We start from the raw sequence: 14,417 nt of genomic DNA on the forward strand, positions 1-14,417 counted from the left end.
GGCCCAAAGAGCAAACGATCAGCAGCGGAAATTGAGACTGGAGATCCCATCAAAAGGAGATGGGAAAGAGCTCGCTGCACAAGGTTATATTAAGGACTCTTCCTTTATGGAGCAAAGATCTCACAGATATTTTCATTCATTACTTTTCAAATTTCACTCTTTGCGACGTGAAGCCATTACCAGCCTAGTCATGTGCTCACTGTCTCAAGGCTCAGTGTGGGGAAGAAGGTGAGATACTGCAACCTCCGAGTGACCTGCCACAGAAATGCAGCAGGCTTGCATTTTCCAGAGCTTCTTCTTTCTTATTTCCTCTGCAAAATTAAAATAAGCAATTTAAAGGCAAATTTGAGTTAGCATATCGAGGACAGTTTATTATTTATGAGGTGGAAATCAGGATCTTGGATGACTGAACTCATTAAAGACCATTTGGAATAGTTCCCATCTATTGCTCTGCACGGTACCCACACAACAAATAATTCACATGGTAATTAATGCCACGTCTCCCCAAACAATACATGCTTCCGACAGGAACTGTTCAAATAGGAAATGCACGGAACTGCACTGAAATAGCAATGAGCTTAAAATACATACCAGCAAAACCAGGAAACTTTGTGTTAGGGCAATCACAGCTGCCTCAGTAGACCTTATCGGGACACAGACATCCCTGAATTAGCTCAGAGAAGGTCAGTGGAGTTAGACAAGGAAGTATTCTGGCCACATAGACTTCTGCACTGGCACAGCTCTCATCTGACCTTGGGTCAGGGGCTTACTACAAACACTGCTCTGTCTTTCTGCCCACGCAAAGTACATGGTGTAGCACAAGAGAAACAAGCCTATTTTCCTCCTTAGCTTTACCCCACGGGGCTATTTGCATAGCAGTGAATTAAATAGTTTTCCAGCATTGCGACTACCTGTGAAAAGTTCCTACAGGCAACAGAGCCCTGCGATCCCCCAGGCAGAGCCAGACAAGGAACCAGCAGCAGGACAGCTGTGTCAGCACAGCAGTGCTGTGCCTGAACTAGCCCTCTTAAGAGCTGGGTTGATAATTAGTTCAGGCAGGCTGCCACATTTTCAGTGCCTGAGAGCCTGGCATGGCAACCCGGTAAACTACGCAGAGGCACCGGCCGCTCAGCGCCTCAGCGTCTCCCCTTGTGCTGCAGTGCCTGCTCCTGGAATGTGGGAAGGAGCTAGTGGGGTCTTGCAAGAAGGAACTGCTCACTTCCAGCTGCTCTTCACTGCTTGTGAGGGGCTCCTGGCCTCACCACCAGGCTGTGATACTACATTTCAGGGACAAGTAAAACAATCCTGATTATAGCTGCTTGCCATCACTCCTTGGGGCAGGGGCCTGCAGAGATGGCAGGATGTGCTCTGTGCATCCCAGAGATTTCTTCCCTTCCAGGGGGCACTTTTCCACTCAGCATCTCTGTGAAACACTGGTCATGTCTTATGAGAGGAACTCAGGCACAAAGAAATTAGATCTTCCAGAAGAAACCTATGGCAACAGAGAGAGTTGAATCTAGATGTACAGATTCCCACATTTATCATCGTAAAACACAGTTTATCCTTTCCTTCTAATCAATAAATTGATGTAACTGGCCATGAGTTTGCCCTGTCCATACATTTGAATTTCACATCACAGTCACCACCATGGTAAGTTAGAGTCAGAAATTTGCAGACATGAGCAGGTCACCAATAGGAAATGCTCCATACTTGCCACCTGGCAGAGTATGAGTAAGGAAGGGTACAGAGCTTGAGGTGATGAAGCATGCAGAGGATCATCGCTGTTGAGACCCCTGGAACAAAGCTATTTTAAGCCAAGAAAAGGACCTCATCTTTACATTGGAAATCCCACTGCCAAGCAAGCCAGAAAAAAACATTCAATAGAGAGCCACCATATAGTTCTGGAGAACAAGAAGGGACATGAAAATTACTGGGCTAATGGGTTTCTCTTTTTCCTTCCTCCACAAGCAGTTTCATACCTCCTGTTCACTGAGCGGGATGGAACATTTCTGCCTCCCTCCTACCAGGTATTGGGTATCACTCAGCCTCATGCACAGCCAGTGAGGAATATCTAGTCCATCTCTGTAGCTCTGCATAACATCCCTGTCTCTTTTTGGTTTGCTCTCTCTAAAAGCAGTCAAATTGATTTTAATTTGCTTTTAAATGGAAAAAGGGAAACAGCTTAGAAGTTGAAAATGTGCAGCGAACAAAACAGCTGTATAGTAAACCTCCTGAAAAAAACATACTTTACAATGGTAATTATGACAGATTAAAAAAACAAGTATCATCAGTGTGATGGTACAATGCACACAATACTAAATGTTTCCTACTCAAATATTTGCAGACATCTCCAATTTTTTATTTTAATGAAAAATCATCTAACTATTGAATTGACTTTAAGAACTATTCTGAGGCTCACAACAGTTTTCACTGTCAGAAGCTCTGTCAGATATTTGAACTGCAATTTGCCCCCAGTGGGTCCCAGCTTGAACTAGAGGAATGCTGTAAACATAGCTTTTTAGGAAGTGGTGACTGAGAAATCACTGCCTACAGAGAGCATACTAAACCCTGAGGACCTACCCTGCTCTCCTGCTACAACAGGAATTGGAAGGACCCCCACACCCTGAAGAAAACTTTTGGTTCAGATTTTCTCTGCCTCTCAAACATATCCAGACAACTGTGCTATGTGATGAAGCTGTCCTCTTCGGATGGCTAAGCACTCGGAATCTTTTTGTCATGCAGTACATATGTGCTTGACAAATATGGGCTGCAACCATGAAGCCAAAGAAAATAAATCAATCCCTTCAAGAAATTTCTGAGAGCTTCCCAGCTATTGGATGGGGAGTAACACAACTTACATCATGATACATGACAGCATGTGAATCAATGCGGTTTGCATTAATACCAAATGAGTTCATGATGGTTTTTATCAAATAAAAGACTGATGGTAAAGGCTCCATGTGCTAATAACACCTAGTTATTTAAGGAAGTTGGCTTTGAATGTTGCTGGGCATTATGCAAAGAATATTCAATGGGCTGAATCCTGAGGTTGACCCTTCACTATTGTTTCGTTTTAAGCAAAAACGTCCATTGGCTTTAATAAGAACTCTTTTTAAATGAAGGAAATCACCTCAGATGTGACATTTTTGGATATTTCCTGTTGTCATGTTCAATACAGTTGTCTAAGCTCCTGTATTTGTGACATCCTTTTGGGTCTCACAGTGTCATTCTCTCTCTAGTATTTGCCAGGTTTTCCCATGTTTCCTTTAAGAGTCTGCTTGGACTGTTTCCCCACATCCAAGAAAGATTATGAGGGCTGCTCAGTACAGAAGGAGAAGCTGTGTTTTGCCGCAGTCCCATTAATCTTTCTTTGAAGAAATTTGGAATTAGAAGGCAAGCTGGCATGGGTTGTATTTCCAAGCTGGCTGTGAAAGCCACAAATTCACACGTATCTTAAAGGCAAACCATTTTCCCCTCCCTGAGGTAATGAGAAAACAATCCTGTGTGCCACCCTGCTGACTTTGCAGAAGTAACTCTGCCATAAGCCTTAACTCTCACCTCTCTGAGAAAGTAAAACCCTAAGGACAGCAATGAAAGCGTTAGAAAGACAGGAGACAGACTGGTGTTTGCCAAATGGAGAAGGGCCACACAACTAGGCAAATGGTGTTTATTTTAACACTCATAAAGTCTGCTAAAGATAGTATAAAATGAAAATAAACGTGAGAGCTATCACACTGAAGTAAGAGGAGTTAACAATCATCTTCAGGATAGCAATGCAAGGGAGGTATTTTGGAGTTGTATGTCTGAATAGATTCTGTACCAGCTGTTCTGATCACCCAATTGATGGGGCACTTTGCGGACAGGAGGGTACATGCTGAGAAGCAGGGAAAAACCACAGCATCCTTCACTTTGATAGATATCAAAATGCCTATGCCAATATTATCATTGCAACTGTTCCCAGACTGCTCCATACATCACTAGATGTGTCAGCACGATATTAAGGATCATTAAGTAGAAAATCTGGACACAGGAAACAGCAAAGCTCTCTGCAAAGCACTGCACAATATACAGAAACATACACAAACATTAGTTTCTGCATAGATTTAACATTCTCATTTGATTTTGTTCCTTTTTGAAACCTTTTCTACTTTCTTTGAGAAACCTAAATATATTGCAAAAAAACTCAAATGCTTTGCTCATGTATTTTATAATTTCCCATTTTTTCTGAACTGAAGAAGAGAGGTCATGAAAACTGAGAGAGTTATTGAAGGCTGGCTTCCTTATTCCTGAATTTCTTCCTGTTTATTGCCTTTTCACAAGTGGCTGACTCAACAGACAACTGAGAAAAGACTAAATAAGTCTTCTCTGGGTGGCATTTTAAGCTCAAGTATTTTAAGAACTGCTGTTATGTTGCAGATGAATATTCCAGCAGACTGTCTGACCCCTTTCTGAATCAGTGTGCCACCAGGCTAAATATTTGCACAAATTCCAAACATCAGCCTGCAGATTTTGCAGAGAGAAGAGTGATTTCATATACAGGCAAACAATGGCTCTTTACTCCAGCATTTGATCTGAAAAAATAATGCAATCTTTAGAATGACACCAGAATAAGTAATTTTAATTGTAGATGTAGCAAAATCTCTTTTCTCGAGACTTTTTTTTTTCTAGTCATACTAGAAAATAGTCATACTGGTCATACTTCTCCATCCATAAACAGGTATACAACTGTATAGAAAAATCTCTTTGTGTAGAGGCATCAATAAATCTGCAATTTTATGGGAATTAAGGTCAAAGAAAGGCATTTCAGAGTCTTCAAAAAATAGATTTGAACAAAGTTGCTGAGTTGCTGCTAATGATACCAATTGTCTGGGTTGGAAGTTTTTGAGGTGAAATGTTAGCACTTCAAACATACAAACAAGGTCAGTAAAAGACTTTGCTGAATCAGCAAAATATCTCAGTCTTTTATAAAAAAGCCCAGAAGAATTGAAGTTTAGTTCTGAGAAAGGAGGACTAAAAAGACTGCATTGAGAAGAACCAGAGCTATTTTAAAACGATAGAACATTACTAAATGTAACCAATGTGGATCCCCTGTCTTTGGGGCAGCAGCAGGTAATAAAGCTTGGCTCCATAACCCTGCCTCTCTCAGCCATGCTTATTTTCTGAACCGCTCTTTTGTGACATGCACACTAAAGAAGTGTTAATCACAAGTCTTCTTAAAATGGTAGTTAGTAGAAACTAGGACTATTGGAAAGAAAGTGGTCTCTTTCTAATTTGCAATTTAACAAAATATTGTTGTCTTATTTTGAAGAGAAATACACTCTCGTGACCAGAGGATTGACTAAAGCACACCAACAAGAACAAAATTAAAAATCAATACCCCTTTCTATTTAAATAGCTGTCTTGTCACTAACTTGCTGACCAATCTTACACAGCTTGCTAACACCTATAGTTTCACAAGTACTCAATAATTTTTATTTATCTTGTCTGTGCAAAATGAAACACAGGAACAGGGCTGATTTTCAGGGACACGAAACTGAAAACTCCAGTTTCTTGTGAAACTGCTGGGAGTGCAGAGGCACAGCAACCTAAAACACGGCTTTCGTTCCTCCGTAATTTACCCCCTAACTCTAGTCACATTTACGACACACAAAGTTCCTGCCTACGCAAGTTGGAAGTTTCAAAATTAGGTAAGAAATTCTGGACTAAACATCACAGTCATAGTATTCCCATCTGCAAAATAGGCAACATGCCTATCCAGTGTCTTCTGGGGGGATCTCAAGAAGTGTTTGATCATTGTTAAATGCGCCTGTCATTTTCAGTGTATCAGGGAATCTTTTGCCATTGTTCCTTTATGGAAAATGACAACTAAACTGTCAGGCTCTCCTGGGATGGAAACAGAGGTGGAGGAAAAGGAAACAGAAGGAAAGCAGATGACCGATGTCAGGAGATGAATGTGGCAGCAAAATGGACTGGCCATTTGTTTCATCTACCACAATGTCAGTACAGTGGCAACACCCGCATACAAGCAGCCTTGACTGCAAAGTACTTGTAGCTCTTAGACTCATATGCTTAGAACAGAAACAGTGGAGGAACTGAGAACTTAGTTATTTACTTCTTAAGCCCGGGTCACAACTCAGATGTCAAATTCCTTAACCGTGCTCTCAGACATAACAGCTAATGAAAGGTGTTCTTCACATAAAAATGATCAAGGGATGAGACCAACAGTGAGTGGTTGGATTCTTTAACCATTTCCTGCTGGTTTTGGTTTTTCTAAAAACTAACTGTAATTTGGCAGAAGAAGGAAAGAGGAACAAAGAGGGCAACAGAAAGGGGGAAGGGATTGGTCTTTTAGCTACTTCCGTGGTGACAAATAGTGAGGATGTATTGTAACTGTATCCCACATGATCAGTTTAGCATACATTGGTTTAGAGTCAACTAACTAATTAAAAAAAACAATTTTCTTCCCAGCTCAGCAAGTATTTTCTGTGCCTGTGGCAAGGAGACTCTGGTGTAAGGGAAGGACAGACAGAGAGGGAATGGCACTCTCTTTGCCAGGCAGGAGGTGAGGAGTGAAATTCCTCACAAGTGCATCCACCCATTTTACATGCGGGTAGAAAAGTAGGATTTTTACCAATGCATGCCCAGGGCACTCAGGCATTGCTGAGACTGAGACATTAAATAGACAGAGGCAACATTTACAGCTGATTAGAAAAACCTGATTAATATAGTAGCGCAGGTTTTAAAATCTCAGATATGTATGGGCCCTCAACTGTGGAGTGACTCTTTGGCACACAGCTCCTGGCACAGACTTCTATGCTCTCTTGGGGTGCCGACAAGACAGAAAGACGCAGGACACAGTGTAACATCCCTCCCTGCCTCCACAACCATTCGCTGGCTGAGGGAGCACAGCGTGCCATCCCGCCCCGGCTTCTGTGGCTGCTGCTATTGATCCACAGTGGGCAAAACACGACTGCCCGGGATTCCGACTGCCCGGTACGGACTACAACTCCAATGATGCTTTGCAAAGGAGCGTTGCTTAAGCCACAACTCTCGCAGGAGAAAGCGCGGCCTTAGCAAGCATTTCTCTCGCGAGAACTGTGCGTGGGAGTCGCCATGGCGGCGGCGGTGGGGATGTTCGAGCTGGAGGTGTTGGTGGAGGCGGTGCGGGTGGCGGCGCCGGGCCCCATGGTGTGCCCGGCCGTAACGCTGCGCCTCTTGGACTTCCCCACACTCCTGCTGCGCCCCGCCACCGGAGCACAGCCCCTGCGGCCGGGCCGGGCCTTCCCCTTCGGCCGCGGCAAGCGCTGCCTCTTCCGCTGGTGCCGGGGCTCACTCTGCGCCGCGCTCCGCCGCCGGCCGCTCCGCGTCCTGCTCCTGGCGCTGCCCGCCGGGCTCGGCCCAGGGCCCTCCCGCCTCCTCGGCAGCTGTGGTGTGTCCTTGGCCCCCGTCGCCGCTGAGTTGCTGCAGCAGCCCGGGGCGCCTGCCTCCTGCTGTCGCCGCGGCCGCTTCCCTTTGCGGGACACTGCGGGCCGCCCCGTCGGGGAACTGGTACTGCGCTACCGGCTCAGCAGCCTGGAGGCGGGTGAGCAGCCGTCCCCGCCGAGCCCCGTTAGCCCCCGCGCTGCCACTCCGCCTGCCACCTCCCCTGAGCCGGGGAGCGAGGAGGAGGAGGAGGAGGCGGGCGAGGAGCTGGAGGGCAACATCTTTTGCCCTCCCATGCTCTATTACAGCCATGAGCCTGCTAAGCCACATATGCCACCAGCAGCAGCGGCTGCAGGGCAGTGGGAACGTGTCGAGGCCTGGGGACCACAGGAGAAAGGCAAGGACCAGAGCCCCCCACGTCCCAGTGCTGGGCCCTCGTTGCTGCACCCAGCCAGCCCTCCACAGCTCTGCAGTGTCCTGGGGCAGCTGCCGGTACTTAGTGCCTTGATGGCGGAGTTGTCAGTGCTCACCCACAGTGCTATGCCTGGTGCTGTGCATCCCCCTCTTGCCTGGCTCTACCAGGCTCCAGGAAGCAATGGCATTGCCTCACAGGCTCCCAGCCCCAGCCATTCCTCTGCCCTCAAGCCTGCAGAGGCACCTGTGGGGCCTGGTGAGAGCACTGGAGCTGCCAACCCTCAACTCAAGCAAGGCCATCAAGAGGCCATCTCTGTAGCATCTTCTCAGGTTGGGAGAGCATCTATGAAAGCTGTACCCCAGGTGGAGATGGGCTCTGCAAGGAACTGTGGAACTAAGGAAAACAGACCTCCCAGAAAGAAATTGTTGTATGGGCTGACAAATACACTGAGGCTACGGCTGCAGCAAACCAACCCTGATAAACTGATAATTCATGAAAGGAGAGAGCAGTACAGAAAAAAGCAAATACAGATGATGAAGGAGAGAAGCCCTTTATCCAACAGAAAGCTGGTCAGAAGTGCTGGAGAGCAGCATGTGATTTCTTACAGGCATTGTAGCAAGGGAGACAGTTCAAAGCATAATAATCAGTTCAATAAAGCTATTCAGACTGCATTACAAAACAGTGCTCTCCCAGAGTCCATTTCTGTGACACAAGATATGTCCCCTGACCTGCAGAAACAAGCCACTGCAGGTCTATTGAAGAGTGATGAAACTGCAAGCAAGGAACATCCATGCAAAATATCTACAGCCCCCTTACTGGAGGAAACTGTATTAAAACCTGCTCACAAGGAAATGCATGAAAAAACGGAACTCCCAGAAGCTCTCCCATCAGATGCTAATGCAAAGAAAAGTAATGAGGAGGCAATACACTTCATCCATCCTAAAACAACGGAGCATGATAATGTGTCTGTAATAAGTGATCATAAACCAGGCCCCAGCAGGAGTGCTGAAGACAACTCTGAATTTATTTACTCAGATGACTTTGTTACTAGTCCTGAGAACACAGTTTATTCAGAAGATTTCACCAGTGCTGAGTGTACGGACAGAGACTCGGAAGCTCTTGACAGTAATCCTGAACCTCTGTGGCCTGAAAGCCCAAAGCAAGGTTGCTCAGACACAGAGCTGGAATCCAGCAGGTCCAGAATTTCAAAGACAAGTCTAAGAGCTGAAAGTACTTCAGATCTTCTGCCAGTTCCTTCAGCTTTATCTCCAGTCCAGTCTTTGAAGAAACACCGTGACTTAAAAATCAGCAAAAGAACTAGCAGTGAATCTATTGATTCTCTTAACCTTGTTTGAACAGAGGTGTTGTTGTTAGATGGAGAGCAGGAAGCCTGATAGATCAGCTTCACATTGAACCCCTTATGTTTGATCAGCCTGTCAGTTTCCCAGGGAAGATGAGTACTAAGGTGGCAGGCTGCCTAGAGAACTGTGGTGGAGTAGATTCCATGTATGCCAGCTGTCTCTGGAAGTAGCAACTGTATTTCACCTAAAAAAGTTTCCTTAATACCACATATTCTGTTAGGCCCCAGTTTTCTCTGGTTTCTCCACCAAGTAATTTTCCCACAGTCGTCAAGGAAGAAGGGTGATCAGCATGTTAAACAAGTATCTATGCTGAGAAGCAAAAAAGTTGATTCTCATACTGATCTGAATATAGGAAAGGGGCAGACCTCTGCAGGAAAAAGCCAGTCAGTAACTCAAGTTAGCTCTTGCTGCTTAACATGTCTGATCTTGAACTTAGTGTCCTGGAAAATAGTATGCCAAAGAGGATGATTTTTTTTGGGGGGGAAAGTATGTCTGCTTCACAGGCAAGAAAAAGAGAAGACAGATGAAGGATCAAATCTTGTCTCACTAAACAGAAAACCCCGGTTTTGAAATCTCAGATTTTTGAGCAAGAATAGCTTTTTTTATTCCACATGCATTCCATCCATGGTTCTTTGTCAGAGTTTCAGGAAAGATTATTAACTAGTACTCTAATTACAGTGTGGGCCCTTACCCACTGTGAGACTGATGTAAAACCAACATGGTTTCTTGCAGTCCCCCAGGCATCTGCCTGTAAGAGCTTTCTGTTGTTACTGCAGGTTGAGCAATCCCATAAACACGCAGTTTCATTTACGGCTTTGTTACATGCTTGACAGAGTCAATGGCTAGTCACAAAGTATCACAAATCCAAAATATTTACTAAAAGCTCCCTATTTCCTAATCTCCCATAGCCCTCAGATTTCATATACAACTGTATTTTCACAAAATTTACAGTAGTTTTCATTTTGGTCACATTGACTCTTAACTCCTTGTTCCACACTATTAAGCAGTAAACTATAGTTACTTCAAACTGAAGTTTTGTGGTGGTGTTAGTTACACTTCAAACTTTACTACAATGAAATTAGAATATAAAAAGTAACTACCTAAGTGTTATAGATCCTCACTAAACAAAGCCATCTAACTTCTTACTTTTGACTTGTTACTTTAGCAACTGGTCTTTGTTTTAAGTCTATACAGTATTCTAGAAATAAGGTAGATGGCTGTTCCATGAACCCCCATAGTTTTATTGCTTAAGATAAGGGTGATTAAGCAAATAAAATTGAACATAATGTTTCACCATCAATCCCAAAGTGAGCAATAAACTCTTTGATATACACATTAATTCTCAGAATTTATGACCTAAGCCAAGTTTTCTATGACTGTCTTTTAAACAGTTATTTCAGCATGCTATTTAGTAAAATAAATTTAGATAGCCAGTATAACTGTGTAACTGATGGGAAGAGCAGGATATCAAATACTGACAAGTTGGGTCATTTTACCTCTTCAACTGTAATGTTTTCCTGCTGTTAAGTAGTTCTGATCAGTCTCAGCCAGTGGCTAGGAACATTTTTAAGAAGTCTCAGCCAAGCACGTTTCCTCCACTTCAGTTTTTATTCCTCAGCTCCTGGCACTCTGATTGTGTTTGTGATTACTCTAATGAAAGTTCCTACCACCTATTTTACAACCTTTAATCCCTTCATCATTGTGGAATTTTCTTCCTTCAGTTTTCTGAAATTACATCCAGCTTTGATAACTGTGCAATTGATTTTTTCCATTGAGTTACTCATACTCTTAGTACCTTCATTTTCTAGGTCCCAGTATTTTATGATGCCTGCTGTTGTAATCATTCTGTTTCTCTTCGTGTAAGTGCTGTTTAGAGTTAAATGCTAGTAATTATTTGAAAATCTGTGAGACTTTGCTTCCCTTTTCTCAGCATTTGTCAACAGCATCTACTTTACTGCTTGCTCAGCTTTGTTTGTCTAGAAAGAAGTCAAATTATTGGATCTTACATTCCCATCCTTAAAAGGTTTTGTTGACTTCTACATGCAAGACCTTCACTAGCTCCTATGAAATAGCACACTGCTTATTTAGAGCTGCAGAATGACCATCCAGGACTGTGAATATTTGCTTGTGGTTATCAGACACCAGGTTTCTCTGGGTCTCCCAAATGTTGCCATTAATCCTTTTTTAAAGCTTAGATGTCCAAACTAATCTTTCACTTAAGATGACTGAGGCCGTCTCTGTGAGAACAGATGCTGGCTTTATTTTAACGTGCATTTAGAGCTAATAGCTGTCACATCTGCTATAGCTAATGTTTGCTACCAGCTAGCTGCTTGTATTTTCCATCCTCCATTTTAGTCAGTACACTGTTTAATTTTAATTTCAGTTTTGTTCACATTCAGATTCTTCCCCCATTTTAAATTCCTTGTATGTATGCAGCTCCATTACGTTGAAGTCACCCAGATGAGCTGCAACCACTGCCTCTTTCTTGTTTGGCATTGACTTACCTGTATTAAACTGATTTTGTTTTGGTTTGGCTTTTATGATTTCATTTGACTGGTTTTTATATGACAACTGTAATGTAAACCTTTCCTAACTTTATGGATTTTCCCAGAAGGGTAGTCAGTGTTCTCTATTGGTTTCTAGAGGATGAATTTGAATGTCTCATGCTGGAGAAAACAGCATTAATCTTCAGTTCTGCAGAGACCTCTGCAAGTGATTCACTTACCAATTGTTTAAAATAACATGGCTTGCTAGAGGAAATGTTCAAATAACATTGGAGATACATGTTACTCCTAACTAAATTAACATTTAAAGATTGATTGAGGTACAGTTAATTAAGAATTAAAAAAGCCAACAAACCAAAGCCACAAAACAAAACCTTAAATGTTAAGTAAAAAAATCTCCAGATGTACATTATTTATGTTTATTCTAATCCTAGACATTTTTCAAACATTTTGAATGATAGCCTAGTAAATTTCCTTCATATGTAGCAGTATCTGAACTAAATCAGCTAGGAATTTGGTTCTTTACATATCCATTAACAGAAGGTAGCAGGATTTCAAAAGGAAGTAAAGGTACTTACATGGTCAGATCCCCTGAAATTCCACAGGGATTAGTCACTTACAAAAGGTTGCAGAGTGGAAACCAGTGCAGAGCACTCTAACAGTATTATCTCCTGGAATGCAAAAATGTTTTTGGAAGAAGATAAGTTATGCTTCAACAAATATTTTCAGGGCCATTTGGAAAGTTTAATGCTATCATGATTGAAAGAAACTCCCTTGGTGTCAAGGAAATTCCAGCTCTTTTTCTCTTGTCTTTAACTGTTGGCAGATTGAGTATTTTTCCTGTTTCATGCTTATGTACTAAGAGCACATACCCTTTGATTCTCCCCTAAATTTCAGTGCCACCATGCAGTTGTGTCTGGTATTCCTCACAGTATCTCCAGAACCTTCCCCCAGAATCCCTGTTCACCTTGATGCCTTGCCTATTCCAGCTTCTCCTCATGACATATTTCATGCAATCTCTAGAACTCAGCTTGCCCTACTTATCATCAAAAAAGTCTCCAGACACTTCTCAGATACCTTCATTGGCTTGTTCTCATCTTTGACATCAAACTGAAGCTCTGCTAATTGTCTGCTGGGCTCTGCATAGTTTATTCCCTTCCTAATTCCCTGCACCTTAATTTCCTACTCTGTGCCCATTTGTATGTAACTCTTCCATTCTCAAAAAAACTCCCTAAAAAATCTGGGAATTGCTGTACATCTGTTTCCTTCCTTCATCTCAGTTCTGCTCTTTCTGCCTGTGGGTAGCTGCAATGTTTTGAGTTACTGTCCACAGGAACATGCCAGGTGTAAGACAGAAACCACCAGATCACGGTCTTTGCAGTCCTTTAACATTTCTTCTTACTCCTTTAACATTTCATCTTCTTACCCCTGACTGCTGGTATCAATACTAGGATACAACTATACTAATGATAATGCTGATCAAAATTTAATAGCATATGTAGTGAAGGAAACTTCAGGAAAAAAGGTCAAACTTTGCTAACCTAGAACACAAGGGAAGCTCTGTTACACCACAGGATGCAGTTTTAATTTTCTTATCCGTAGCTCTAATAAGACTCAGCAACAGAATTACTGTATGTAAGAAAATCTAGTTTATAATTCATAGCCATAATTCATAGACATTACTGTACTCTTCTGAAACAACAGTTAACAACCTTTTGATTATTGCAGGTCTGTCATCTCCCACTGCTCATGTAATGCTACTTTACAGCCCTCTGAACATCGTGCAGTTTCATTTGTAAATGGAAGAGATGTGTAGGGTTTCTTCAAGATAAGCATCTAACCAGTTCAACAGGCAAGAACCTGAAAACAGCGTATTTGTGTACATTTCCTATATACATATATAGGAATACATATACATATATATACAAATAATAAAATATTTGGAGCAGATTCACTGTTATCAAAACCTTTTATCAACACAAAATTTTGTTCATTTTCAATGAGAGCAGCAGCTTTGCTAACCCACTGCTTCCATGACATTCATCACTGTTAACAATACCACTTTCTAATTGCATCCTTTTTCCAAATTTTTAGTTGATTAAATTCTGTTAAATTACACACATGCTATGTGAATTTAGTTTGGTTTGATACAGTTGAGGGCTGCATTGAGGAAAGCACTAATTGCAGTAGAATCCTAACTGAAATTTGCTTTCTGTTTTTCTGAAGCTTTATAGCAGTACAGGAGTCAGTCAAAGAAACATCTGTTGCCTGCTCCTGGCATCATGTTTTATACATTCAGAACATGGAGTCATGGACAAACCTCTCTTAAGTTTGGTGTCAAGTCAGGGGCTGAATTCCAGATCTTCCTCTGAAACTTTATTTGCTTCTTCTGAGGTCTTAAACTGGAACTGAAATTTTGTTTCCTCAGCTTCTATGAGATTTCTAACAGGCCAAGGGAAGACTGAATTAATTTTCTAGAAAGAGCCCTGTCTTCTTAAACACACACCAAACCCTAGACACAGGAAAGCTATTCAAGGAATGTTTACAGAAACCATTTGTGAAATGTTTCTAAGCACTTTCCCATTCCACTTAACATCCCAAATAATTTGAGAACAGCTACCTTCACTGTATTTATTACTTCTACTTCTGATCTCAATAGGAAGAACTGTGAAGATAAGCATTTTGTTTTGGTTTGAGTTTAGTAATAGTGTAGAT

General features: G+C 42.3%; 1 protein-coding gene across 1 annotated transcript; it reads left to right on the plus strand.

Annotated features, from left to right (window-relative positions):
- The first annotated feature begins 7,131 nt into the window (after positions 1-7,131).
- Positions 7,132-13,588, plus strand: MAP10 (microtubule associated protein 10). The gene is given in 3 exon segments (XM_034061162.1): positions 7,132-9,276; positions 9,463-9,607; positions 9,610-13,588. Coding segments are annotated over 3 exon segments (2,406 nt in total). The 3' UTR covers positions 9,726-13,588.
- The last annotated feature ends 829 nt before the right edge of the window (positions 13,589-14,417 follow it).

This window comes from Melopsittacus undulatus, chromosome 3 (assembly GCF_012275295.1).
Source record: "Melopsittacus undulatus isolate bMelUnd1 chromosome 3, bMelUnd1.mat.Z, whole genome shotgun sequence".
Classification (NCBI taxonomy): domain Eukaryota; kingdom Metazoa; phylum Chordata; class Aves; order Psittaciformes; family Psittaculidae; genus Melopsittacus; species Melopsittacus undulatus.